General features: G+C 48.6%; 1 protein-coding gene across 2 annotated transcripts in view; it reads right to left on the minus strand.

Moving 5' to 3' along the window:
- Positions 1-15085, minus strand: part of RCAN2 (regulator of calcineurin 2) — a gene marked incomplete at both ends in the record, with an annotated part of 71733 nt that overhangs the window by 32032 nt on the left and 24616 nt on the right. The window contains one exon of one of the 2 annotated variants that reach the window (XM_079550477.1): positions 651-746. The exons of the other annotated variant lie outside the window; for it this stretch is intronic. Within the exon in view, the coding sequence (XP_079406603.1) occupies positions 651-746 (96 nt within the window). The remainder of the gene's footprint in view (positions 1-650; positions 747-15085) is intronic. 2 annotated transcript variants of the gene reach the window in all.

The following is a 15085-nucleotide window of genomic DNA, read 5'->3' on the forward strand; positions in this document are numbered from 1 at the left end:
ATGAGAAAGGTAATTGATTTCAACAGCGAGCAATTACATACAATGATTTTTCTACAGCAGATGTCTAATTAAGAGACTATGAGCCCGGGATACCGAGCGTTAGAATGAAGCCCTGGGTTTGAGCTATTCACACGACAGGGAGATGCACAACTTTCTGTGTGCTGCCATGCTGCAGGCGCATCACTTGCCACTAACTTTTAACCCTTCACGAAGGCGCTGCTCTCGCATGCTTGGTTGGGGTCTGAAAGCAGTGAACAGCTGCCGCCCAGAGGAGCAAAGCCACCCGGAGGTGGTCGATATCGATCAACAACATTCTCGGCGCGGCTGAGCTAAAAACAGCCGTACAAAATTAACAATGATTCGTTAGGAAGATGAGGCACGCACACACAGCTGTCAGTTACATAACCTGCTTCTGATCTCGGTCCGGCGCAAACAGCGGGCTCTGCTTCCAGCTTAGCAAAACGCCGCGCAAAGCAGCTCATTCCCGCAGCTCTCTCTGCTAATTAGCAGACTGTTTAACTGCGTGCCTGCTACTACTGTAGCAGAACCTCACCTGCCTCCTTATCACCACCGACAGCTACCTACAAACTCCTATTGCTCCCCGAGGGCTTTTAGGAAGCATCCGTAAGAAAAGATTCGGAGGTGCGTACCTGAACCTCTTGGTTGGCAAAGATCTCCGCATCGACCCCGCAGGCAACCAGAGTAGAGACATCACAGTCCATGCTACGGGCTGGCATCCCCCCCTGCTGCACACAGACTTCAGCAGCCTCAGGGGATGGAGCGGTGGGAAGAAGGCAGGAAGCGTCGATGTGCTCCTGCTATGGAACGGCCCCAGACTCTGGGCTGGCTCCGGCCAGCTGCTCTCGGCTCCGTGCCTCCCTCACAGGCAGCAGTGAGCAGCACAGCATAGTAACGCTGTGCACAGCCCATCTCTCGTGGCAATGACATCACCGCCACCACTGACATAAGCCACGTCTATTTTTTCAGCCCTTTTATCTCTCGGCAGCACAGTGGATCAAATTGAACATGATTATGTGCTAAATCTGAACCGGGACTAAATCAATTCAAGCAGCGTTTGCTGGCAACTGAGTCATAGCTGTTGTTTCAGCTGAGTGCTTATGTTGGCAAAAAAGGATCGCCTGGCACTGAGAGCTCCGCTCCGAGTGTAAATTAACCCCGCATTTCAAGCTACCGGCCTTACGGTGCCATTCATTACTCCATTGTACCTTAAAACCCACAGCAGAGCGCTAACGAAAGACAAACAAGAAAGGCAGCGTTCTGCTTTACCAGCGGCCGTCTCTGTCATCAGGCAGGCTGCAGAACCCCGCACATGAGGTCAGTGAGCACTCAGAGCTGCCGCCGGGAGCAGTCAGCACCTGCACATGGGATCCCATCACTTCCACACACACCGTGCACTGCGACTCATCTTCAGGAAGAGCACAGGAGCACCTGGCTGCGCTTCGAACTCAATGCCCCTTCAAAGCACAGAGCACAGAAGGCTCCCTCAAAGCACCCTTTGCACCCTCTGCCCTTACAGATGCTCCTTCAGCATCCAGCAAAAGCGGTTTTACATCCATTGGTTCATTAGGACTGCTTGTGCCTTGTCAGGTGGGCTGCTTGCAGCAAAGATGTACTGCGAAATAGAAGTCCTGACTTTGTAAATGTTTGGAAGTCGATCTTTATCCCAAAGTGGCAACATTATTTCTTCTCTTTCCATTCTCACTATCTGTAGGTTACTTTCAGATATTGCAGCCCCACAGATAACACTGGAAACGGGAAATGGCTTGAAGTTGAGGGAGGGCAGATGGAGATTGGATGTCAGGGGGAAGTTGTGTGCTGTGAGAGTGGTGAGGTGCTGGAACAGCTGCCAGAGAGGCTGTGATGCCCCGTCCATCCCTGGAGGTGTTCAAGGCCAGGTTGGATGGGGCCCTGGGCAGCCTGGGCTGCTGTGAAATGGGGAGGTTGGTGGCCCTGCATGGCACAGGGGGGTTGGAGCTTCGTGATCCTTGAGGTCCCTTCCAACCCAACCCATTCTGTGATTCTGTGACACTTATGGCCAAGTCAGATTAACAGGCAGAATTAAAGTATTTGACTAGTGCAGGGTATCATACTGCAGAAAGCAAACACACCTTACTGGTACACACCTCACAGCACACAGCTCCATGTGACACCAGGCACTCACTGAGCCTCACTGCCAGATGCTGCAGTTTGTGCCACGCTTTGGGAGGATGCACATAGTTTGCTCTGGATATTTAAAGCCTCTTGTGTAGAACTAGCTCCAGTGCCTCTGCAGAAGCGCAGACAGGGCTGCAGCCTGCCATGTGCCTGCTGAAATTCAGAACAAAGACACCTGCACCAAAAGGATGGCATGGACATAAGAGCAGGAGCTCAGCTCAGCTCACACTGCCCAGCTCCCCATTCCAGCTGGGAAGCACAGGGAACTTCACGTTACCTAATGAAAGAATCTCTGCAGAGACGTCAGCTCCTCACCCCAAGAGCTGGCAGTAAATTTAGATGCTGATACAACAAAGCTGACACCTAACAGCAGCAATTTCTGTTCCAAGACCTGTTCAATTCTTCGCCCAGTATTTCCTAACTTGCATTTATAGTAATCCCAACCAGCAACAATTACAAAGGAGAATCCAAAACCAGAATAGAAACATATCCCAGGACTAAAGACCCAAGAACATACAGACAGACAGCAATGGCTCAGATAGAGCAAGGCAGCAGAGCAATGGACACAGCCATCGTGGCAACCAGCTGGTTTGATCACCATCCACTGCATCTCTTTGGGTATTTGCACAAACCACAGTAAATTATTTTTAGGGAAGAATGTGAAGTTACCATTTTTGTGCCTGTTAAGAAGAACTTCAATTCCTGTATTTGAATATCAGATATGTGGAAGCTCAGAAAACAGCGACAGACGCCGAAGCGAAGTTCTAAGTAGGCTGCAATGGAAAAACCACGTCATCAGGAAAGGGAAAAGTTACTAAGTGGTTTTCCAAGAGCTGGAAGAAGCTCTGAGAGCAGCAATGAGTCATGTGTATGTGAGCCTGGTGAGACATCCACAGCACGGCCAAAACGAGATAAAAAAGTAATAATCTCCAAAAAGGGGACAGGACAAGAGGGATGGTTTTAAAGTGAGACAGGGGAGGTTTGGGTTGGATCTGAGGAGGAAGTTTTTTCCCCCGAGGGTGGTGAGGCAGTGGCACAGGTTGCCCAAGGAGGCTGTGGATGCCCCATCCCTGCAGGCATTCAAGGCCAGGCTGGATGTGGCTCTGGGCAGCCTGGGCTGCTGGTTGGCGACCTGCACACAGCAGGGGGTTGGGACTGGAGGAGCGCTGTGGGCCTTTGCAACCCAGGCCATGCTGGGATTCTGTGATTCTATGAAAAAGGAAAAGAGTCACACAATGCTGATTGCCAAGCACTGGGAGAGCATCCTCAGCAGTGCACGTGGCGGTGACTCCGGGCCCGGTGTGCTCCCCCAGCAGTGACAGAGCCCAGGTCACAGCACACAGCTAAGCAGCACAGCTTCCTCACATTGTCCTTTTCTTCCCCACTTCTCCATCTGCCCTCTGCCCATTTCAGCAGTGCATCTCCTTCACCTTAGGAAAGCTGGTACACGGTGTGCAAACTGCTCTGTTCCTCTGCGTGATTACTCCTGCACTTCTACTATTCATCCCTCTTCAAAATAGAATTATTGCAATTTTTCCTCTCTATCGTGGTAAAGAAACCTTGCTGAGATGGCAATTACTTTCATTTTTTGTCTCTTCTCACCTATCCCTAAGCATAACCTAGATTTTCCCTTACAAGCCGCTGTAGCTCACTGGGGTACTTTGGGAGCTCTTTACAGAAGCTCCCCAGTTGGTTCCCATCTCAAAACCAGCGATTACGAGGCACAAGAACTCTACAGAGCACTTCAGGACTTCAACTTCCATCTCCCAACATGCGTTGTGTTCTACAGCACTACGCATTTCTGATTTTAAATCATGATGCAATCCCCACCTGAGATTTTTAGGCATGCGGTCTCCTTATAATCTCACCCAATGTTAATAAATGTTCATCTACTTTTAAATTGTTAGATTGACATTGTCTGCTGCACCCAGAGCAAACTTATTTTTGAAAGGTTCTATCAACGAGAATCATAGACTGACAGCATGGCCTGGGCTGCAAAGGCCCACAGCGCTCCTCCAGTCCCAACCCCTGCTGTGTGCAGGTCGCCAACCAGCAGCCCAGGCTGCCCAGAGCCACATCCAGCCTGGCCTTGAATGCCTGCAGGGATGGGGCATCCACAGCCTCCTTGGGCAACCTGTGCCAGTGCCTCACCACCCTCGGGGGGAAAAACTTCCTCCTCAGATCCAACCCAAACCTCCCTTGTCTCAGTTTAAAACCATTCCCCTTGTCCCATCACCATCCACCCTCACAAACAGCCATTCCCCCTCCTGTTTATCCGCTCCCTTCAAGTACTGGAAGGCCACAATGAGGTCTCCCCACAGCCTTCTCTTCTCCAGGCTAAACAAGCCTCAACCTTTCCTCATAGCAGAGCTGCTCCAGCCCTCAAAATGAGTTAAAAGCCATCCTTACCTTTGGCTACAGCATTGCTACATTTAGTTCAGCAGACTCCCCGGAAGCAGTGAAGCCCTATTTCATACATAAAGCAAAGTCTGATGCTCAATACCCAGTTGTTGACACAGCCACCTGTGCACCTCAGCACCTCACACACATGCCTCTACCCACAGCTTTTGTCCCAGCAGTGCAGGAAAGCCCCTCTCTTGTTGGCAGGCGCTAAGCTGGAGGATTTGGGGATCACGTCCATCCCATCAACCTTCACCAAAGAGCCAAGGTGCAGGGATGGAAGGGCATTTTGGAGAGCACTGACATCTCACAGTACACGACCCTAAAGCTGCCCCCTACCAGCCATATGCTGGGTTGGGGACGTACATTGCTCCTGGGAATGAGAACAAGGAGAGTGTTATGAAAAGGCTTTCAGAAGCTTTGTCGTTTGTTTCACGTTTTGACAATAATGACAATTGTGTGTGGAATAAAGGGGCACTGTGTGTGCAGATATCCCAGGGGAGTATTTCAGAGTGGATTTAGGAGCAACTGAGCGGATCTGCTTGCACATCTACACAGAAATACAAAGCTTTTACAGAGACACACGCAGTCACCAAACGAGTTCTGGAACTGAGAATAACGCTGATGAAATGTAATTCCAGTTGTTATTTTCCATCCCAAGACCCAGCACAATGCAGTAACATCCTCAGGCTCTCCGATGATGAACACGTGATGATGGAGTCCCATACCTGAATCAGCAGTCCCTTCAGAAAGGCAGCAGCTCCCAAAGCTGGAAGGCAATGAGTCACACTGCAGCCAGGGTCAGCCTCTCCCCCGTGCTCTGTGCAGTGTGGGACCACGCAGCCCTGCCCTGCAGCCTTTATTCCTCTGTGCATGGCTCTGGTTTCTGCCTGGTGTTACCACGGTTTTAAGCCAGCCCTGCCTGATACGTACAAACAGTGCCCCAACTTCACATTCTTCAGCTCGGCTGCCAAGTCATTAAAACCACTTGCACAACATCTTGACCCCTCTCTGCAAGCAAACCATTGCTGACTGAGCCTTAGGGAGAGTTCACAGTTACAGCAGCACTGCAACAAAGATGCTGCCCACATTCAGAAGCCAGCGTGGCTGTGCTCATTACCACTCCAAACAGCAGGATTATTTCTGTTGCAGCTCTGCTCACAGGCTGTTTGCAGTGCTGCACAAATCCAGCACAGTAACACAGAGCCCTACAACCATGACCCATAGGTGCTGAATGGGATCCGAAAATAGACTCACATTATGTCTGACTCAAATGTTTTCAACAATGTGCAGCTCCTTCTTGTTCAGCCTACCACAAAAGTCAAGGTATTTAAACCAAGCTCTCGTGTGTGTCCATAGGATAAGATTCTGTTTGTGAAAGGAGGCTTCTATTTATTCAGCAGGAAAATAAAAGATAAATATAAAAACAAAACGAAGAAGCACTGACAAGACTTCAGCAACATAAACTATTTTGGAAAAGAAATGTCCAAAAACAAACAACCCCCTCCACCAACCCAGATCCAAACAACTCCAGATTCTGTCTGCAGCTGAAGATCAATTCAGGCAAACAAAAAATTCCAGGAGCAAAGTGAGCACCTCCAAAGAGTTAGAATCATAGAATCATAGAATCACCAAGGTTGGAAAAGACCTAAGAGATCATCCAGTCCAACCGTTCACCTATTCCCAATAGCTCCCACTAAACCATGTCCCTCAACACAACATCCAGCCTTTCCTTGGACACCCCCAGGCTCGGTGACTCCACCACCTCCCTGGGCATCCATTGCAGTGCCTGACCACCCTTTCTGAAAAGTAATACTTCCTCATGTCCAGCCTGAATCTCCCCTGCCGTAGCTTGAAGCCATTCCCTCTGCTCCTATCACTGATGACACGAGAGAAGAGGCCGACCCCCAGCTCACTACAGCCTCCCTTCAGGAAGTTATAGAGAGCAATGAGGTCTCCCCTGAGCTCCTCTTCTCCAGGCTGAACATTCCCAGCTCCTTCAGCCTCTCCTCATCAGCCCTGTGTTCCAAACCCCTCACCAGCTTTGTTGCCCTCCTCTGAACACGTTCCAGGGCCTCAATATCTTTCTTGCAGTGAGGGGCCCAAAACTGGACACAGTACTCGAGGTGCGGCCTCACCAGTGCTGAGAACAGGGGATGCTCACCTCCCTGCTCCTGCTGGCAGCACTGTTTCTGATGCAAGCCAGGATGCCATTGGCCTTCTTGGCCACCTGGGCACACTGTCGGCTCATGTTCAATATCCAGCATCCATCAATATCCCCAGGTCCTTCTCTTCTTCACACTCATCCAGCCACACCGCCCCAAGCCTGTAGCGTCGCCTGGGGTTGTTGTAGCCGAAGTGCAGGACCCGGCATTTGGCCTTGTTGAACCTCATCCCATTGGCTTCAGCCCAGCTCTCCAGCCTGTCCAGATCCCTCTGTAGGGCCTCGCTACCCCCAGGCAGATCCACGCTTCCAGCCAATTTGGTGTCATCTGTGAATGTACTGAGGGTGCACTCGATGCCCTCATCGAGGTCATCAATCAAGATATTGAAGAGGACAGGCCCCAGCACCGACCCCTGGGGAACACCACTCACGACCGGTCGCCAGCTGGATTTGACTCCATTCACCACCACTCTCTGAGCCCGGCCCTCCAGCCAGCTCCTCACCCAGCACAGAGTGTACCCATCCAAGCCTCGGGCTGCCAGCTTCTGCAGGAGAATGCTGTGGGAGACAGTGTCAAAGGCTTTGCTGAAGTCTAGGTAGAGCACATCAACAGCCTTTCCCTCATCCACCAGATGGGTCACTAGATCATAGAAGGAGATCAGGTTGGTCAAGCAGGACCTGCCCTTCACGAACCCGTGCTGCTGGGCCTGATCCCCCAGCACATGCCGCATGATCTCCCTCAAGGCAATCTGCTCCATCACCTTCCCTGGCACCGAGGTCAGGCTGACAGGCCTGTAGCTCCCCGGATCCTCCTTACGACCTTTCTTGTAAATGGGAGTCACATTGGCAAGCCTCCAGTCTTCTGGGACCTCACCAGTCAACAAGGAGCGCTGACAGATGATGGAAAGCGGCTCAGCTCTCACCTCCGCCAGTTCCCTCAGCACTCTCGGGTGGATCTCATCTGGCCCCATCGACTTGTGACAGTCCAGCTGGAGCAGTAGGTCTCTGACTATTTCTTCCACAAAGACCTGAAGTTAAACTCCAGAAAACAACAAAAAAGTGCATTTTTCTTCATTCTTTTTTACCCTCTTTGCACTGAGCACTGGCTTGTGCTAAAATAGATTACCCTCTAAAAGGATGGAAGTAGCAGATAAACCCAGCCAGAGGAATGCACTGGGGACACATCGGAACACGGAACCCAGGCCAAGACCCAGGATCTCAGCACCTCCAGCTGTGTGTAGGTGCGGGTGACAGGCTGGGACTTCAGGGCACTGGGGCCAAGGAAGCCACGAAAGTCAGTGGGACACAACATTACCCAGTGCTGGGCCAGCTCTACTAGATTAACTCGCTGTTACCTGGAAATAACACTCCCATTCTTAACTTTTGAACATAATGGCCACCAAATGTTACCAGTTATGCCTCTGTTTAAGGGGATTTTAACATTTGATGTGTACCTGTTTTAACAGATTAAAACCCCCAACACTGCATTAATAGCTAGGAATGAATTCTTACAAGAGCACAGTCAATAGTGCAACAACAAAGTATTCAGCTGGGGCAGCTACCTGCACAGGGCTGCTCTGCCCTAGGATCCTGGTAGATACCAAAACCACCATGAAGATTGAGGTTGGATGTCAGGGGGAAATTCTTTACTATGAGAGTGGTGAGGTGCTGGAACAGCTGCCCAGAGAGGCTGTGATGCCCCGTCCATCCCTGGAGGTGTTGGAGGCCAGGTTGGATGGGGCCCTGGGCAGCCTGGGCTGCTGTGAAATGGGGAGGTTGGTGGCCCTGCATGGCACAGGGGGGTTGGAGCTTCGTGATCCTTGAGGTCCCTTCCAACCCAAACCATTCTGTGATTCAGAATTCAGATTCACCAATTTCCAGATGAACTAAAGTTGTTACAAGAACACAACAAGATACGAAATAGAGCATCTTTGAATATCTGAAAGACTCCGGGTGAATTGAAAGTTTGAATGAAGAGAATCATGTAGGTTGGAAAAGACCTCCAAGATGACTTAGCACTACCAAGTCCCCCACTAAGCCATGTCCCTTAGTGCCACAACAACACCTCTCATCCATACCTCCAGGGATGGGGGCTCCACTCCCTCCCCGGCAGCCTGTTCCAGCACTCCATGAAGAAACTCTTCCTGATACCCAATCTAAAGAACCCTTGAGGCAACTTGAGGCCTTTTCCTCAGGTCCTATTACTTGTCATGTGAGATAAACTGACAAATCCTCACTGCCAGCTCCCTTCATGTAGTTGTAGAGTAATGGCCTCTTCTTTTCCAGCCTAAGCAACCCCAGCTCCCTCACACACATCATTTTCCAGCCCTTCACCAACCTCACTGCTCTTCTCTGAATGTGTTTCACCAGCTCTGTATCCACCCTGAAGCGAGGGGCCCAAAACCAAGCACCCAGTCTGAGATGCTACCCAACAGCTACACAGCCTTTCCAAGATGAGTTTGATCCCCAAGCTAAAGTTCCTAAAAATTCTGAATTAACAGTAATTATGGGGGAAGGAGGGGAGGAGGGCTTTGAATCACCTCTTCTCACAGCACATAATCACTCCTATTGTTTGAATGCTTTTAAGGATGTGGAGTTTGGGCCAGAAAAACACGGAAGGTTAACTGAACTTAGAATGAGGCCAAATCAATATGCTTCTTTGTAAGTATATAAAATCTAGAGTTTAGAGCATCTGTCAGATGAGCCATGTCTGGGCCACCCTTGATTCCTTGGAGGGGAAACTTCTCTCTAAGTAACAGTTTGATGTTCTGTAAGTAACAACTTCCCACCCCTCACACCTACAGCTCTCAGAATCCAAGAGTCAGAAAATAAATCAGACATTAGGGAATACTTCCCCCCCTTCAGTAAACATCGAGCGACTTCATGTGCCACATTTGATAACGTCAGAACGCTTCAGTGACTTCAGTGACTGTCACTTAGCCAAGATGATTTTGTCGTCTCATTTAGGAACACACAAGTTGTAGCTCTGAGTCAGAACTGCACGACTACCTTTGATGTCGCAGAACCATTCCTAGTTCATAGCTTGCACATATAAGGGCAGGGGAAGGAAATGAGTGCACGTGGCCACTTTCAGCAGACAGAAGACAAGTCTCTCCCTGTGCCTGATCCATGGCGGTGGTTGCAGTGCTCAGAGAGGCTCTGGAAGAGCTGGATTCAGCTCCTGACTGCACAACCTCCTTGAACAGGAGGTGCAGGAACACATATTCACAAGAGCTCAGCCTCCCCGTGCTTTATTTGGACTTTGAGCGGACGCTGGGAAGGACAGCTACTCTCCATTAGTAGACATTTAATGGATGATGCTGGTTGGAATAGGCCTGTAATGCTCCTGCCTAAAAATGTGATTTACTGTTACCCGTAAGCTCTGTTAAAGGTTTCAAAACGCATTTTAAAATCCTTTCCATTTACCCTCTCTTGTCTCGGACCAGCAAGGGTATTTAACAGGGCTGTATGTTTTCCTTGTCATTTGAGATGCTTCATCACAGCAAAATGCCCTTGAAAGAGGAGCCTGGAATACCAATGCTCACAGCTGCGAGACACCAGCCTTATCTGCCAGCAGCAGCACTGCACAGGACACGCAGGTGAGAGATTTAATGGCTGTGCTGAGAGGAAGCAGCGCCTGCTGCCAAGCCGGGAGCAGCGGTGCAGTTCAAAGGGAAAAAAATAAACTGTCACACAACATGCAGCCAGACACCAAGTAATGAAGCAATGAATAATGGATTTCTGAAGTAATTGCTATTTTCGTATCACAGGATGGATTGGAAGTGGGTATTCGTGTTGCTGCAGCACTTCCTTAAATCAGATCTTCTGTAAAATCCCTCCTCCAACTGCAGCCAAAAAACCCACAGTGAGAATACTCAGCTTTACTCAGTAATGGTATCTGTTACTTTCTTTGTTTAAGACAGAATGCACTGCCTTATTAATTTTCCTTGCAATTTTTTCTGATTTGCATTCACGTGACAGATGGAGATTAGATGATACGGGACCCATACTGAGGTGTAACGTCTCTCCAGTGCCTCTGGAGCAGCGTACAGGTGGTGGCTGGAGGGGAAACAATCCTCATTGCAAAAGCAAATGTAGTTTTTCCATGACATGGTTTGATTTGAGTCTGTCCCCACAAGGCTGATGTCATTCTCATCATCTCACAAACACAGAAGAGACAGAAACAACACTGCAAATCATCGGGCCCTCAAGTTATGGGTATAAGAAATCAGTTTCCCCTTTTTTCCTCTCACTAAAAAAACGGATGTTTCAAAAGCTGAAATCTGAGACAGAGCGATCACAGAATGGCCAGGGTTGGAAGGGACCTCAAGGATCACGAAGCTCCAACCCCCCTGTGCCATGCAGGGCCACCAACCTCCCCATTTCACAGCAGCCCAGGCTGCCCAGGGCCCCATCCAACCTGGCCTCCAACACCTCCAGGGATGGACGGGGCATCACAGCCTCTCTGGGCAGCTGTTCCAGCACCTCACCACTCTCACAGCACACAACTTCCCCCTCACATCCAACCTCCATCCGCCCTCCCTCAACTCCAAACCATTTCCCCTTGTCCTGCTGCCATCTCCCCTTTCCAAGAGCTGACTCCCCTCCTGTCTGCAGGCTCCCTTCAGGTACTGCAGGCTGCACTGAGGTCACCCCGCAGCTTCTCTTCTCCATGCTCAACAAGCCCAGCTCCCTCAGCCTGTCTTTGTAGTGGAGGTGCTGCAGCCCCCTGATCATCTCTGTGGCTCCTCTGCTCCCTCTCCAACAGAGAAGGAACAAAACCAGTCTCCCATCCCTCTGGTTTGCACTTTTTGCTCACTATTTCATTACTTTTTAATATAAAAATCAAGTGGTTTCAGAAGATGCATATTTAACACAGCTCTAAATCACTGGGTCATTGTGCACTTTGGTTCCCTTTGGAGAAAACAATAAAAGGAATCATGATGTGCTTTCAATACTAAATTGACAGAAATTAAATAGCAAGTATATTAGAAAATACAAGTGAGTGACAGAGAATTGATCTTACTTCAAAGCACCTTACCTACAGCTAAACAACCAGCGTTCTTCTGAAGCACGGAGCTGCAATGAATTCTAATGTATTCCATTTCACTGAAGAAGACGTTCTCCAGTAGAAAAAAAGCTTCCACACAAAACTTCCAATTCATTCCAGTTCTGACAGCCTTCAAGAGGGAGAACAAAAGGAGAACACTGGGAGCTCTCACAGCGGCAAACTGGGGCTGCTGGGTGTGGAGCCCACAGTGGGGCTGGATGTGCCCCAGTGTCCCTGCCAGCTCTGGATATTCCATCACAGGCTGTTTGGAACACCAGCACTTGTGACACAATTCTCTCCTGCTTTGAGCTGTGCTCACAACCTCATCACAGCTCACCTCACCTCATGTCAATCAGTATATATTCAGTAGTTTTTGTAATTCATAGAATCCCAGCATGGCCTGTGTTGCAAAGGCCCACAGCGCTCCTCCAGTCCCAATCCCTGCTGTGTGCAGGTCGCCAACCAGCAGCCCAGGCTGCCCAGAGCCACATCCAGCCTGGCCTTGAATGCCTGCAGGGATGGGGCATCCACAGCCTCCTTGGGCAACCTGTGCCAGTGCCTCACCACCCTTTGGCTGAAAAACTTCCTCCTATTTCTTCATAGCTCTTCAAATTCTCTGTAAAAATGCAGTAACAATTGAACTGATATTTGTTTGTTTCTTTGTTGCAATCTGTTACTAAGAGTTTAAGATAACATTCCATTCTAGTCATACAAATTTGTCCATCGCTGACTTGTTTGTAGAGCTGGGTGGGGAATTCACAGCTTTCCCTCACACAGGGAGCTGAAGTTCTGTGTTGCTACAGATCACTGTTTTACGCTGGCTGACATCACACGATAACAACCACTTCACAAGCGAGGATATACACAGAGGCTGATGTGGATTTATGCCTCCTCTACATCACTCAGTGTCTCTCAAGCGTGGTTACGTTTCTATGACATAAGGATGTAACTGAAGAGTCATGACCCAGGAGACATTCCTTGAAGATAAATGAATTAATACTTGAACAAAAAATAATTCCTTATCTTTTGGACCAAGCAACTGAAAGAGCTGCACATCCTCAGTTCAGTCTGTGCTCTTATAGCATCTTAAGATATTACTGTAATGTCTGGTTGCTGTTTACAAAGCATTTAATGTACACCAAAGATGCAGCCTCGTCTTTGAAGGGGTGCGAGACCTTGCACAGTAACATGTTCCTACACTAAGACACAGTCTGCCACAAGGCAGAGGCCAGCCCATAACTGAACCTCCTGAGAGATGGCTACTGAAGTCTTGCGTGGGTTCGATGTCTTGAAGGGTGCTGGGCTTAGTGCTAAAATCTGCACACAGGACACACAGAGAGCATCTCACAAAGCACTCAGAGCCAACCCCAGCAGCCCGGCTGTGAGCCAGGAAGTGCAATGCTTGTGAAGGGGCAGGGCACAGGCACAGACCTCCCCATCCCATCCCAGCAGGGAATAAAAGACTGAACTCTTTACAAAGGTAGATAACAGCAGGACAAGGGGAAATGGTCTGAAGTTGAAGGAGGGCAGCTGGAGGTTGGATGTCAGGGGGAAGTTGTGTGCTGTGAGAGTGGTGAGGTGCTGGAACAGCTGCCCAGAGAGGCTGTGATGCCCCGTCCATCCCTGGAGGTGTTGGAGGCCAGGTTGGATGGGGCCCTGGGCAGCCTGGGCTGCTGTGAAATGGGGAGGTTGGTGGCCCTGCATGGCACAGGGGGGTTGGAGCTTTGTGATCCTTGAGGTCCCTTCCAACCCAGGCCATTCTGTGATTCTGTGATTCTATGAAAAGACATTCATTCACAAAGCTTCACGATCTGCCATTCTGGAGCAAAGCAGTAAGTTGAGACTGCAAAGATATGAAGGAGCAGATCAATGACCGACAGGAAAAATAAATCTATATTAAGCTCTGGTTATATGTGAGACAGAACTGTACTGTCTCTGATTACAAAACTGTAAAATAATGCTAAACCTTTTAAATATCTCTTGGCATTTTGAAAGAATGCAGATAAAAGCCTTTCAGGAAGGCAGGCAGAAAAGTATCAAATGCAAAAGAATGCTACAGAGTCCTCAAGGCCACGCTGGGTTGGAGATAATTTTATTTTTTGTAAATGCCATTTTAAGATCTGGAAAAATGATGTATTTATAATGCCTCACTAACCGACCACCCAGCCCTGAGTCCAAGACTTTTCCTCTAAAGCCTCTGAACCATTCCCAGGCTATGATAACTGCTGTGTTTCCATTTACTAAATACATTCTTTAGTTTATTGAGATGAAGAGGAGTAATTATTTTCACTGGTTTACTTCTCTTTATATACATTTCTGGAAGTGAAATATCCATGCAAGCTTAAAAAATTATTTACAGTTTCTTGCCTTCTAAAAACAGAGACAGGATTAAGGGTTAAGCACTACTTTGATGCTACTTCTAGAACAAGCACTGAAGCAACAAAGAAACAGTAGTTTGAAAATGAGAATGGAGCTATCTTTTCTGAACAGCAAAAATCAGCATCCTCAGAGATGTTGTCCTCCTGCAGACAGCTGCACTCCAGAGCATACCCTAATAATATGTAATAATAACTAATAAGAATATAGGCATATTGATAGGAATATAAACTAAAAACGACTTTAGATTTGGACAAGCAATACCTGTGAAGTGACAGAGTTCAGTTGAACAGAATTTCTTTCCACATCTGCTTTCTCTCTGATTGAAATACTGATTCATTTGTTTGATGGAAAACCACCTGGAAACTCAGAACAGAACTGCAGGGGAAGGTGACATCTTGAAGATATCGAGTTGACTGAAGAAATGTATGAAGATTACTCACTGAGGCAGGACACAGCAGAAACACTTTCTTTTGGTCTTTCTTGAGTTGTCACCAGACCTCCACACCTGCTTCACACCACAGGAACTTACTGTACAGGTTGGTGACACCCTGCTAAAAGCCAGGCCCAGTCAGAATCCTAGGGGGGTGGTGGCAGAAATGGATCTATGACAGAGTCCAGTTTTCAAAATGGCAGAGAACAGAGAGCCAACAGCAGCCTCCTTTCTTTCTGGGGCCTCATACATCATCACTGGGGGATGTGTAGGACTTGCTGCAGGCAGTGAGCCACTGGGAACTGATGGAGGTGGAGAAAAAATATTTAATAAGATAGACTCCTCCTGTTATTTGTAAAGATTTCTAACTCATCATGTTTCTTACATTAGGACTGAGATCTCATTACTGAGTTTTCTTGATTTAGTGCATTATTTACAAGTTGTAACAAACTTGGAAGCGAGGCTGTGATGCCCTGTCCATCCCTGG

This window comes from Tetrao urogallus (assembly GCF_951394365.1).
Source record: "Tetrao urogallus genome assembly, chromosome: 2".
In the NCBI taxonomy this organism is placed as follows: Eukaryota; Metazoa; Chordata; class Aves; order Galliformes; family Phasianidae; genus Tetrao; species Tetrao urogallus.